The sequence below is a fragment of the Macrobrachium rosenbergii genome, chromosome 25, assembly GCF_040412425.1.
Source record: "Macrobrachium rosenbergii isolate ZJJX-2024 chromosome 25, ASM4041242v1, whole genome shotgun sequence".
Taxonomy (NCBI): domain Eukaryota; kingdom Metazoa; phylum Arthropoda; class Malacostraca; order Decapoda; family Palaemonidae; genus Macrobrachium; species Macrobrachium rosenbergii.
Window position 1 is genome coordinate 12,440,200 of NC_089765.1, and position 14,572 is coordinate 12,454,771.

The window sequence follows — 14,572 nt, forward strand, 5'->3', positions numbered from 1 at the left end:
GAACACCATAATATTCTTTGGAAACTTGAATTTCAAATCAATGGTCCCTGCTTGCTTGTTCCATATGAATGGGGTTCATCTTCTAAAATAATAATAATAATAATAATAATAATAATAATAATAATAATAATAATAATAATAAAATTGTTATCATTTTAGAAGCTCCCAATTGAGCGACCTATCCTTTGCCTGGTTAAAAACACAGCTATGCAGTTAATATCACTGAAGATCATTGTTTATCATTCCTCTATGGTTGCGTGTTGGCGTTGTATCTCGATGTAATGATAAGGGTGTTATTTGTATGAGTGTGGCTTATTGTTAGCAGAGGCCACAACCCATGTTTCGTTTAAGGCAACTCACTTAAAATTCAGTAATAAACTAGATCTCTTGAGAGGGAGATTTGACCACAGATAGGCTCAGCTGGTTTAGAAATTACAAGCCAACCACTCGGCCACTTTACCTCAGTGTCTTCTTCTGTATAAAATGCTTGGGAATTTAGACTACTTCTTTATGAAACGCTTGGAAGCTTAAGACTTCTTCTTTATGAAACGCTTGGAAGCTTGAGACTTCTTTATAAAACGCCTGGGAATTTAGACTACTGCTTTATAAAATGCTTGGGAATTTAGGCTACTTCTTTATAAAACGCTTGGGAATTTAGACTACTGCTTTATAAAACGCTTGGGACTTTAGACTACTACTTTATAAAATGCTTGGGAATTTAGACTACTTTATAAAATGCTTGGAAACTTAAGACTTGTTCTTCATAAAACACTTGGAAACTTAAGACTTCTTCTGTATAAAACGCTTGGGAATTTAGACTACTTCTTTATAAAATGCTTCGAAACTTAAGACTTCTTTTGTATAAAATGCTTGGGAATTTAGACTACTACTTTATAAAACGCTTGGAAACTCAGACTACTTCTTTATAATCACTTGGAAACTTAAGACTTATTTATAAATTGCTTGGAAACTTAAGACTTCTTCTTTATAAAACGCTTGGAAACTTAGGACATCTTTATAAAACGCTTGGAAACTCAAGACTTCTTTATAAAACGCTCGGAAACTTAAGACTTCTTTATAAAACACTTGGAAACTTAAGACTACTTCTTTATAAAATGCTTGGAAACTTGAGACTTCTTCTGTATAAAACACTTGGAAACTTAAGACTTCTTTATAAAACACTTGGAAATTTAATACTTCTTCTTTATAAAATGCTTGGAAATTTAAGACTTCTTCTTTATAAAACACTTGGAAATTTAAGACTTCTCTGTAAAATGCTTGAAAACTTAAGATTTCTCTATAAAACTCTTGGAGACATAGGATTTCTTCTTTATAAAACGCATGGGAATTCAAACATAGTCTACATGTGTCTAATCGTCTCTCGGGTTAAACTGAAAGAAATCTCTAACTAGCTACCTCTAATATAATCACCATAGACTGGAATTTCTTCCTCTTCGAATTTTTTCCCTAAATGTACCTTCCCCAAAAGACCCTTGTTGTACCTGTTGACACAGAGAGAGACTTCTGTAACCAGTAACCTTCGTCTGTAATCAGCTTACACGTAAGCTTATCTTTAAACACACCACTAACCCAGCGGTTGAATTCTGGGGAACCCAGTTTATCCCGGTCGATTACGTAATACTAAACTGATTAATTCCCAGTTGCAAAACAGGTCAGCTGGTTATAAAGTTACCTGGACCCACCGCAGGGGGTATATAGTAATGTCTGTGCACCTCACGTGATGCACTGTAGGCATTTGCATTTAGTCAAGGGGTGTTTGAAGCCCATAACTCCACCCAACCCCTAGCCTTTGACTTTTTACATCCATTCCAGCTTCATTCCTCCCATCTTGCTTCGTATAGGGTCCTCATTACATCATTATATTCTTTCACTTTTCACATATTCACTTTTCCACCTTCCCCTGATAAGCAATTTTAAAATGTCCTATTATATGGCATTTTATCCTGTCTAATATTCACCTTATGAGTTGGTATGTTTTTATCATATAATCTTTTACTTTTTTCCACTTCTCAGTTTACTCTCTTCTTCCACCCCTTTTACTGTTTAACCCTTCCTTTCTACATAACTTTCTGTACATCATTATTTACTTGTTCCTTTCACTGTTAAGATGTTACTGTACTCGCCTCATTTTCCTTTAAACTGTATGTTATTTTACCTTGTCTTTTTACGTTATTTTACTTATTCCGTTTGTTTTGGCCTCTCTCATTTTCCCTAAATCATTCATCTTTTCCCATTACGTTCTGGTTTCATCCTTCTCCTTCTATCAGTATTTCCTTTTTCTTTCTTTTGATATGGGATTTCTTACCTTTCCATTGTCCTTTTACTGAGTACGTAAATACTCTCTTTCAAACTCTTTTGCTGGTTTTTAACCCTTTTTCTTTCCGCTCATAAAACTTAAGCTCTAGTTTAGAGCTTAGGCCAAACGACAGGTGTTATGAAAAGTGCATTTATCTCTAAGCTACGAGGTGCTGGCACCATAAACAAAAATGGTTTGTGTACTTTGAAATGAAACAAATGTTAGCACTCCCTTTATTTTTAAACAAAAACAATATTGCATGATAAAATAGTGTATACACTGTATTATTACTCAATATTGTATCATAACCGTGTATCATCTAGGCGCTTTACAATATTTTAAACAAGATCAAGCCTTCAAGAGTGAACACTTGATATAAATCAGCTAAAAGCATTCTTGTGGCTTGAAGGAACTTGAATATTTTTGACAGTTTTGCCCTTATTTGACCGTTTTGCCCTTATTTGACCGGTTCAAGGCTTTTTTCAGTTTTTACGCACAATTAAAGTAAGAGTAATAGGTTTACAGAAGATCCTGCATTTCAACCTGATGTAAGGTTGATTTCAACATAAAATTAATTGTTCCTGTCACTGAATAGAAAGCCAATTAAAATAAGTAATTTTTACTTTTCCTTTGTATTAATTTGTATTGTATTTTTCCTTGGTATACACACCAAAAAGTCTTATATATGAGTATCCCTCAATGCAAAATGCAGTTGTTGAGGTGGACTTAATGTATAAAACTCTCCGGTTTGTATACCTAGGAAAGAATATACATTACTTTTAAACAATTTTTAGTTTTTCCTACAGAAATACAAACTATCACCTTATGAATGAGGCTTACTCCTCAGTAGGGAGGTCATCTCGGCAAGTGACTGGGGTTGAATCCACCCTGAAATGCCATGCTTCCAGCTGTGTATGCAAGCAAGGGATGTCATGACTCTTTAAAACCCTTTCCTAGGTCTGGTAAATGGGTTAGAGGGCCCTGGGTTACAGTAACCACTACTAAATGTGAGGATACTCATGTAAGGAAAATGTCTCAGAGAACCAAGACATCCCCTTGGAGTATATCTTGTCAGAAGGCAGCTCTTCATTCTCTCGTCTGGAGCAGATGGGTTCTGAGTTTTTGCCATTAGCTCTGGAACAAAAAATTTGCGATCATCAATGCTCCAAGTGCTCTGTAATTCCCCCATCCTTCTTGCCAAGTCAGTGCTTAAAGGAAAACTGTAAAGAAAGATACTCCTGACAGAGGCTCGAAAGGAGGCCCAGTAAGACTTGGGAGGATAAGCAAGACATTCGATTCTAGAGGCCACAGCTCCCAAGGAGCACAAGACTATTCAAAGCTTCTCTTTAGCATGGACAAATACCAAGGTGGAGAGATCCAGTCCCTTCAGTCTGAAGACCTATGACAAGGATGAGTGATAGCCTTTCACTGCGGAGACCGAGAGTAGCGTGTCTCAGCAAAGGTGAATGAAGAAGTCTGTAATCCACTGAACTGATGTTTCAGTCGGGGAGATAACCCTTCTACAATACCAATCACAGAAGATGGCTTAATTTCCTTGGTACACGTCCATGGCGAAATAAGAGAGGTACCCAGACATCTCCCTCACAGCCTTGCAAGAAAAGCCTCTCTCTTGAAGGATATGCTGGATAACCTCCACACATGGAGCTGCAAGGAGTGGACTGTCTGGTGGTACCTATAAAGGAGTAGGCTTTGCATTGTCTGGTATGCAATACCTCCAACACGTGAGCTGGACACAAGTGAACCTCACAACCCACATATCAGGACATTCACCTCGTCCAAAAACACCACAAGTAAGATGAGACCACAGCAACCCGACTGACAGTCTTGCTTCTGGAACATGCCCTCAGGAGAGCTCAACTGACGACATCATAGCCAGGTGAGAAGCCAAGGTAGCCTCCCTGTAGAGGCCACCCTGGCTTCTCACTTGGCTATGGTCTTGTCAACTGAGCTCTCCTAGGACATGCTCCAGAAGCAAGACTGACAGTCAGGTTGCTGTGGTCCCATCTTGCTCGTGGTGTTTTGGACAAGGTGAATGTCCTGATATGAGGGTTGGGAGGTTCCCTCGCACCCAGTAGATCAAGCAAAGTCCTCCCTCTGCTGCTGACATGTCGGAGGAGGTATTACATACCAGAGAATGCATAGGTTACACCTTTGCAGGTACCACCAGACAGTCCACTCCTTGCACACTCTCAATCTTGTGATGAACGAGCCAAGCTTCTCACAAGAGAAGCCCCATAAGATTCAGTAGAATCACTGCCCAAATGACATTCAGCTGTGAATTTTACCCTACCACCAACCGTATACTCAGTAGCACCAGAGCTATTGGAAGGGTAGGAGAGGGAGCATGTGCACTGCCACTCCCATGCACCTCACAAGCAAGCAAGAAGTGGAAGAGTTCAATGGAGATCTCTCTTTCGAGTGAAAGTGCTCAGTAAGTGTACATTCCAAGAACACACATAAACAAAGAGGGAAGATGGTGCAGACTCCCTCCTGTGTGCCCTCAAGTGGGCACAGCCTACCCCACATGGTCCAAAGACCTCACATGTGCAGAGTGAACAGGTCACTCTTGGCCCTGTGTCTTCTCAGAGATACTTGAACCTGATCATGAGATAAGCGTGTGCAAACTCATTTAACAAAGAGTCCTCTCATCAAAGCAGGTGAGTGCAAAAGCACATGCCCAGGCAGAGACAGAGAATCATGCACCTGTGACAGAGAACCCCGGCTATCCCCCAAGGTGTAAGAATTCACATGAAGTCTGCCGGTACCTCTTGGGCGAAGTCTTACATTTCCCCTTCTTCTTCCACATAGACATGGGAAAGAGATTCCAGAGATGGGGACGACGATGACAAGCTTGATGATGACGACGATAAAGATGACGAGGAAGAATGTTTCCCCTTCCTTTCTTGAGTCTTGCCAATCTTCAACACTGTTGTGACAATAAAAGGCTTGGCTACTGCTACCCAAGCTTCATTCAGCCCAAACACAAGTTGACCTGCAATAAAAAAAAACCTTGTAGCACTATTGCCAAATAAATAACACTTCTGACTAGTCCTAATGTAACTGCAGACCACTGCAACTTATAAATATACACAGAAGTAATACACATACACTTCCTATGTATAGCCTAATACACAAATAAAAGGAAGGTGTCTTGCATATTGAGTGGATGGTCCTTCCAATCCATGTTGTAAAAAACCCTAGGTATGACAACAACCAGTGACAAAAGGATAAAAGTATGAGAGTACAAATGACTATTGTATGAAAATACAAACACACACCAAAAGTGAGGTCATGGACAGAACCAAAAGACACACAAAAGCAACCAGAATATCAGCCGCTGGGAGAATTACTGCAACGTGAAGACTCTCCCCTCCATGGTGCCTAAATAAGCCGAACTGGCTGCATACATAACAGAGAGGAAGGTGCTCGAGACAGCCCTTCTTCAACTCTCCAAGGTTGTCCTGGAATGGTGCAAAACACAGGCTACTGGGAATGCTGAAAGTAAGCCAAACCTTCAACTATCCAAGGTCCTCCAGGAATGTTGCAGAAGTCAGGCTACCTGGAATGCTGAAAGCCAGCCAAATCTTTTGCAGGTACTCGATGTCACCCCTAATCTTGGTGCCTGGAACATCAAGGTTAGATGATTTCAAGGGCAAGGCTGCTGCTGAAGGTGTCCCTACCACCAAGAGCTAGCTACTTAGTCCTTCAAAGAGAGAGAGTAGCCAGAATTCTGCTCAGTTCCAGATCTCTCCAAGTTGAGGTAATATTACTAGCAGACAGTGGGATCAGAATGGAAGAAGGTGAAAGGAAGACACCGGAAGGATTTAAGAACGAACTGTTCCTAGAAGCTGGCATATCCTTCTTATCCCTCTTCCTCCTCTTATTTAACTTCTCCAACTACGCAGGAAACCAGCCAAGAAACACATTGAAGAGGGAAGCATGTGTACACAACCTTCCCCCAACAAACAAAACAGTATCTGTGAGGGGTCTACTATTACAAGGGATATGCAGTGCCAAAAAAGGCACCCATGGCCCTCAGTAAAGTGTAGATCAAGTTTTTACTCCATTATGGTAAAATATAAGTGCAAACCAGAGAAACAATCCCAATAATGATAAGTAAGGAACATTTTACTCACCCAAAGCATTCAACAACCTAATCAGGGAAGAGATCAGGCACAGCTTATCTACTCTTCTCAGTAGCTGGAGAAAAAATGAATGGTGAAGTAAGGCCCCCAAAACCACCAATTAATGACCCCATTACTAGGCTCAAAAGCCAATTCAGCTTGCGCTGAGAAATACCCAAGGCAATGGTTTGTATTTCTGTGGGAACAAACACTAAACTCCTGCCTATCCATTACTAATTAATAGACAACTTTTCTGTTACTATGAGCCAGAATAATCTGAACCATGTTGACTCACTAAGAAACAACTGAAGTCACTCTGCCTACAACTTGGGAGACGCAGGTGATACCAGTGACTAAAATGGTGAAAAATGTATAATGCACAGAACCTAAAGTCTAAGATATAAGCAATCTTTAGACTTTCAAGTCTGAAACCAGTCAAAATTATTATCTTCGTCAATAATTATTAAGTAGTTAGGGACCTGTAGAACTAAAGAGTAACAAAACTAGAAAATTGAGAGTAAATATTTCTTTGTCAGTACTAACGGTTCAAAAATAATTCTTTTAATACTTAATACCACACACCGTTTTTTTTGTATTATCACTAAGCGCATCACTTACATGAAACAGCACTGTGTTAATGCTATTCATTTCTTTGAACAGGTGATTGTCATCGCAGTCTCTCAGCTACATGCAGTGCCAGTACGAGATCGTGGTGGGGTCATCTACGGCACAGAATTCTTGAAGATACTTGACCCGCGCACACGGCTTCCACTCACTGAAAATGAAGCAGAGAGTCCGCCCAGCACCTCATCTTTGCTGAGCGAGCCAACTTTAAGGGCTCCAGCAGCCTTCGAAACAAGTACTTCATCTACTATCAGTTCAGCTTCCTCCTCCTCCTCCTCCTCCTCCTCTTCTTCGTCAGTAAGGTCTCGTGCATCACCGACTGCAAGACAGAAATCACGAGCCTTAAACACCCTTCCGCTTGTATCCTCTTCTAATGATCTTACAAGCATAATCAAATTTGGGACTAAAACCACTCCAAGTGATACTTCAGCAATACAAAGAACAAAATCACAGCCATCCACAGCACCAAATAAAGATGACAGTACTACAAATAGCGGCTCATCAGTGCCACTGTCACATGACAAAAATGGTACAGAGTCAGTTTTAGATTACGACTACTACTATTATTACATGGAAGATTTCTCATTGCAAGAAGACCCGAAGAATTCCAGCGCAATCAAAGAGGCAGGGACTCTGCCTCCTTCATCGTCAAGTACATCTCAAAATGACAAAAGTCGTCTGAACAGTTTCAGAGACATTACCACTCCATTTACAATAGTTCAAGTAACTACAGCTCAACCCCAGAAGGCAAGGCAAACTACAACCAAGGCTACTGAAACTACTACAAGCGCAACCTCAAAGCCTGCCATTACAAGAACTACCAGAACTACACCCGCCCCCGTCACTACAGTACCAACGAGAAGTAGATCTCCCACAAAGTCGACAGCGGTTCGATCTGCCACTAACCCTCCTGTGAGCAGACCTCCTTTCAGGTATCAAACTGAAGTTGCCTCAGAATCTACAACAGCTACTACTACCGCAGCATCTGAGCAACCTTCCACTCAAGAGATAACTCTGGAGCTGGATGACACTGTCATGCCTTCTGAGCCAGAAAGGGAATCTGATGATCCAAAACCTAGAAATGCACAATCAACAACGGAGACAACCAGCAGTGGAAACAACGTCCGCTCTGATGCTAGAAAATTAGCGGCAGCGCTAAGAAACTTGGCACTGACAACACCTCTGCCACAGGCCACAAGTCAACCACCAACAGCAGAAGATGCAGTGTTGGCACCAACAACTCCGAGCACCACTACAACATCAGAGCCACTAACACCAAAACCTAACAAGAGACAACAAAGGCCAAACAGCCAGAGGAGCTCAACTAATCGAAATTTTCGCTATACCACAACACCATTGCCAAAAGACGAAGTGGCAAGTGAAGATGAAAAGGTTACAGATTTAAATGTTAATGAAGACACTCTTCAGAAGAGCTTGGGAAGTGCAACGTCGTCATCCATTGTAGTTGAAGTTCGTGTGGAGTCACCGCAGCCAGAAGCTCGTCGAATGCCATCGAGAAAACCCCAGAGTTCACAGACACTGGGCAGAAACCCACAAAAAGGAACACCAAGTCCAACAAAAACGGTACAGTCCATCGATCCAGAATATCGTACCACGAGTTTCCTTCTCAGTGATTCCTTAGTGGTAGATTTGTCCTCAGGACCAAGAACAAGTGATAAGCAAGCAGAGGATACTCCACTGCCAACACAGCGACCATCATCTAGACATTTACGTACAACAACAGAGAAACCAGAGTCCCCTGTACCATCGGAGCACGTGAAGGACGAGAAAAATGATTCCACCAATATTTCCCCAAGACGTGAAAGTAGCAGAACAATAAATGCAAGGGGAGGAGCGTCCCAAATACAAGCCAGAGTGACAGAGCTTGCAGATTCAGATTCCAAGACTAATCCAGAAGTAAAGGTTCCAAGCACAGCAAATCAAAATGAACCAACCACTCCGAAGACTGAGAGCAGCTCTAAGCCAACACAAACTCAAAGACACAGTATTAGTACATCAGTATTAAGGACAGTTGCTCACACAGAAGCAAAGGTTTCCAGTGTGAACGCTGCAAAACCAGTACCAGTACGCTCCACCACATCAGAAAAACCTCCTGTTTCTACGACAGCAAAAACAAGCAATGTCACACTCTCTTCGAATCAGACGCTCAGCACGAATACCACTACACTTCTACGAAAAAGACCAAAAGTACCCATGCCTCATGGAATTTCACCGCAAGGTTTAGCGCCCTTTGGAGAGGCACCTGGTGGCCTCTCTCCATTTGGCTATGCTCCAGAAGGCCTTCATCCATACGGCCTCCACCCAACAGGGTTACATCCTCATGGTCTAGCTCCCCATGGAGGTCCTACGAACACGTCGACAAATACAACCAAATCATCAAACAACACAAGATTAACTTTTGTAGATGCAACAGTAGCAGAAGGTGCAAACAGCTCAGTTGGATACGTAGCTGTCGAACACAACATAAGCCGGTTTCGGCTCGAGGAAAAGACACCAGATGGATTCATCATAGGAGAGTACGGCGAAGTGGACCACAGAACAGGCGACGTCAATGGCGTCCGCTACACGGCTGACAGCACCGCAGACCCAAACCTTATATATGACGCACTAATAAAGTTTCTCAATTTGTAGGGTCGTCACAACCAGTTTTAAGGTGTTTCAACTGTTCGAAAACAGAATGATGCTACCAACGTGACTGGAAGTGTTCCTGATGTATCCTCTTCACTAGCACTTGAATAGGGCCACTTTCATTCAAGGTTTATCAATAAAGTTTGATCAAAATTGTACATTGCTTTTAGTAGTTCCCAGAACACTGATCGCCAATATACCTAGAAACTCATACAAACAAAAATATCTAGCTTCCTAGTTTTACTTATCAACACTTGGAATTTTTAAATTTTAAAAACAGACGCAGTTACTGATTACGCACAAACCTCATCATGTAGAATAGATATCTGTCACTGCTTGGTCCTGTTCATGTCTATGAAGACTACAAAGTATTGCTCGTGTACCATTTGTCTGTCACTATTTATTAAAAACAGTATTTATATGAGACAGCACTACATCTAAATGCACTTGTAGATATAAAGAGAATTGGTCCAATTTGATTAATATAATCAATCTTAACAGAAAATTCATTGATAAGCATCAGATATCAAGAAAATGATTTCTCCTTGTACATTAAGCATAAGGTTTTGAAGTGTTGCTTCAGAAAGATGTGTTTCAGAGTGTTACTGCTTCTGATGCAGTCAGTCTAAGGTAATCTTAAGTCTTGTTTTCTGAGGAATCATTTTCTTGTTGAAAGCCAGAATCACACAAAAATGGCCATTTCTGTATTGTTTTAAATCATTTTAAACAGATTTTTTTGGTATGTGAACATCTGAAATGTAGAATTAACTTTACAAAGGGGAAATTTAGGAGACAACCATTATTTGTACATGATCCTGGCTTGATCAAAACATTTCATTCCAAAATACCATTAAAAAAAAATTAAACTATGTACTGTGCTCATTAAAGTCCCTGTTAACAAAAGGGAATTCTACTACTGTAATTTGTTTTTGATACAGTACAGCCAATATACAATTTGTTTAACGACTTGCATAGTTTAATAACTTCCCCTGAAGTACTTCTGAATCACATGAAATACTAGGTCCTCCTTTGTCAAGTCAAAAGGGAATTACATTAGTAGAGTTCTCCTGTAGTGGCTGAATGGTATATATCCTGGGCTGTTTAGTACCTTCTTATCTGTGATTATATTTGTGATGCTCAGCCTTGTAGTAGATTATACTTTTTTTTTTATAAACGAACAGCTAAAGGATAGCGTAGGTTTTGCACACACGTAACTTATTCCTAAGGATACCTTGTGACCTTGGAAAGCTCTACAAGTCTAATACAACTATTTTTTCAATTACAATAGTGAAAATTTTGATCAAAATTTACAGCTTTTTATGAACTATGTAAAGATGGTACATTGTACGTGATATATGAATTCTATAGTGTATCGTTTTATTAGCTGACAGTAAATAAAAGGATGATACTGAAGCCTTCATCTTCATGTATTTGAACTGTGACTGCAATCTTTACCATCATCTCCAAAAAAAACCAACTATATTACAGTAATAATGTCTCCTTTGAAATACTTACTAATGGAATTGTACATAGTTACAACCAAGAAAAATCTTTTCCTATCTAACATTCAGTCACATATTTCCTGTTCAGCGCAGTGTATTATACTTATCTCTACAAAGTTAAATTTACAGAGCCCACATAAGTTTTCCAAAGTAGGAATTATATCTGCACACAGCTTTTACATAGGCCTATGCCTTGGCAAAAATTTCACTGTGCGCAAGGACTACACCATCTTTGCTGTTCACTAGTTATTTAGTATGCATTGCCATCAGGGCATTACTGCAACTGGAGGGCATTTCTTTGTGTAAGATTTGTGTACTGGTAATGATGAAGACAACCTGTGTGGCCTTAGATTGACAGTTGCCTGAGTAACTACAAAAATGCAGGATGAAAAAAATGGGGTGTAAAAAAAAAAAAATTTGAACTGTGATATTTCCTTTTGGAATTATGATATGTTGGTTTTGCCTTGCGACGGACTTTTGAGAGCTATGGAATATCAGTTTTGTAAAGTATAGATTCAACTATGACTTTTTTCATTACAACAATGCACGATGCTAGGTTGTAAATTGTGCTGTGAATGTGAAAAGGCTAAGTTAAGAATGACCTCTGTACTGTTTTGTGATCAATGGAACATTCACGAGGATATGAGGGCTATGACCCGATAGGTTTTAGGCCATGTATACACTACAGTCTCAATGTATGCTGCAGATTATATAACACTTCATCAAGTTCTGACTTGAAACTTCCCTCAAATCATGCAATCTTTTTTTTTTAACATACAAATACCATAACTGAATCTTGTTGCTATGAAATTTTCATTTACATTTTCCATGTTTTATTCTTCTCCATTAATTGTCAAGGCTAATTTTGATATTTGAACAGAGTATAAAGTATTAAGACAACATTTACCTTAAATTCCAGGAAACAGCATTAAAAAGGGCTTAGACCACTACGTGCAGCAATAGGAAGCATTGTCTAGATCATCTGTCCACAATTACACTGTGCAGCTTTTCAGGCAGTCAGTCAGTCAGTCAGAACAGACTGAATCAGTCAGTATAAACATATAGAATCAGTCAGGATGAACAAATATATAAAGCTATAATAATGTACGTCATACAGAATGTTACCAAGTCTGGGGAATGTCATTCGTGCTAATTGCAATATAAATTCAGTATTGCATAATATGCACTTAAACAAATACAGTGAATAACCAGATCACAAGAAAACCCATATTTTTTTCTTCGCTAAACTGGTCACTCACAAGAGCGATTAATAAGTGTCGCGATTAATAAGTGTCGCAATGCAAGGGATATCAGTATATTGAAATACTTTTTTTTCAGAGCCACAAAAGTTTTACCTACATGACAAGATGTATCTAACATTAATGAATGACTTTCATTCTGACCACAGTTAAGAAATATTTAATTTTGGCATTTTAAAGCTATTGAAATTCTGTATTTTTACTTGGCAGTGTTGCATTAGTGACGTTTATTACTTTCTTTATTACTTGGGACAAATACGTGATTATTCAAAAAACATTAAAATAGAACGGGCATCTTCTAACAAAATAAAAGCCACCAAATATATGATGAAAGCTTGATATTATGGAAAATACACCATTCAAGAACTTTAATCGCAATTTAGTAGAAGGCAGTGTGGTATAACTTTAATCATTTTTTTTAAACAGATTCTACAGATCTTTCATTGCTTATTTCTACCTATGTTTTTCTTAAGTAAATTTAACATTTATAAATGACATTAGTGTATTAAATACTGTAAGGCTAAAATTTCCAGCTTACATATGTGTAAGCTTAGTACCTTTAACTGTAATACTTAGAATGTTTTATCATGGAGTTACTTCGAGCATACATCACAAATTCAAAATGACAATGGGTATATTTTTACTTTGAAAATACAATTCAGCAACGTCAAACTGCAAGTGTTGTACGACAAAAGAATGATGCTACGAATGATATTCCCATGACTGGCAGCGTTCCTTGTTTAGTTACCAAGCATAATTTTTTCATAGTACTTAAAACATTTTAGTCTATTTTTTCATATTTTGACAGAACTGAGAACTTGAACTGACAAGTAGAAGATGTACTTCTAAGATACCTTTAATGTTAAACGATATAGGTGCTCATTGTCACATCTATATGTAGCTATTGTACATTTTTTTTCACTTTGCTTTTTCCTCTCTTAAAACATTCCATGTTTTTTTTTTTGCATTTACTGTACATGGAAACACTTCTAATACTTTCTGTGATACTTGTATGTGCCAAGCTTCGTTTTAAATGAAATTTTGAATTTGTAATTTTTCCCCTCAAACACCTGGACAGATACTTGTGAAAAAAAAAGCCCTATGTAAAACTCCCGAATTACACAGATTCCGAAGTCTTGTTCGATTATAAATCAAACCACATCCAAAGATTGTTAGTTAAGACTTTCACCCTCTATGTGTTTTTTTAGCGCAGCTTTCAGCAAAATTCATATGTGTTTCTTCTGGTGAAAAACCTGGCAGGCCTTGAAACACCATATAAAAGATCTGATATGGAAAATGTTCTCATCAGTGAAATATTAAAACACGTACTGTACGAACAAATCCGACCAAACTCAGTTAGAAAAGTTCATTAATTCTGCAGCTTTTACTGTGACCTATCAATCGATTCTGCTTCTACCGACGGCGGTCGAGAATTTTGAGCGCCTTAATCAGAATGGTGATAACAACAGAGGACTGGAAATTTGAATCAATTTGAATCCAAGACTTTTTTTTCCCAAAAGTGTGTATTCCAGATTGCAAATTTTTAGCCTTGGATGATATTACCCACTTTGACTCAAGGGCTCTAGATTCTGTAAGCCGAACACAAAGCTTTGAAACTGAAGAATAAAAGCTAAAATACAACACATTGTATTCAAATCTTTAGGACTGAAACGATGATGATGACAGGGATAATATGATGTATTTTTCTAAACCTTTGGATGTTGTACTGTAGTTAAATGTGAAAAAAAAAAATAAATAAATACATTGTATTAATGTTTTTCTAGCAATGGAAATTTGTGTGTGATTAATTACATTATTAGTATCACAGATGTAGGCAACCATATCACTTTATAAAGTCTCAATCGATATACTGTAACTGATAATGAAATATAAAATAAAAATAAAATGGCTTTTTTATATCCTTTGATACAATTCATTATGAAAGATACCTCCAGACATTTACATGACAATGTAATATATCGCCGTACCTACTGTACGATGAAAAACCATGATGTGCTTGACATTACCTTGTACAAAAAATTATTTAAAAACTATCAACATCATAATCTGAATTAG

The 14,572-nt window shown here is 38.6% G+C and overlaps 2 protein-coding genes across 3 annotated transcripts in view; one reads left to right on the forward strand and one right to left on the reverse strand.

Annotated features, from left to right (window-relative positions):
• Positions 1-14,402, forward strand: part of LOC136852334 (uncharacterized) — a 212,569-nt gene extending 198,167 nt beyond the window's left edge. For both annotated transcript variants that reach the window (XM_067126893.1, XM_067126894.1), the window contains one exon: positions 7,123-14,402. In XM_067126893.1, the coding sequence (XP_066982994.1) occupies positions 7,123-9,738 (2,616 nt within the window). In that variant the 3' untranslated portion in view covers positions 9,739-14,402. The remainder of the gene's footprint in view (positions 1-7,122) is intronic.
• The window catches only part of LOC136852335 (uncharacterized), a 62,466-nt gene continuing 50,432 nt past the window's right edge, over positions 2,539-14,572 (reverse strand). The window contains exon 8 of the mRNA XM_067126897.1: positions 2,539-5,330. The gene's annotated coding sequence lies outside the window, so the exon portion shown is untranslated. The remainder of the gene's footprint in view (positions 5,331-14,572) is intronic.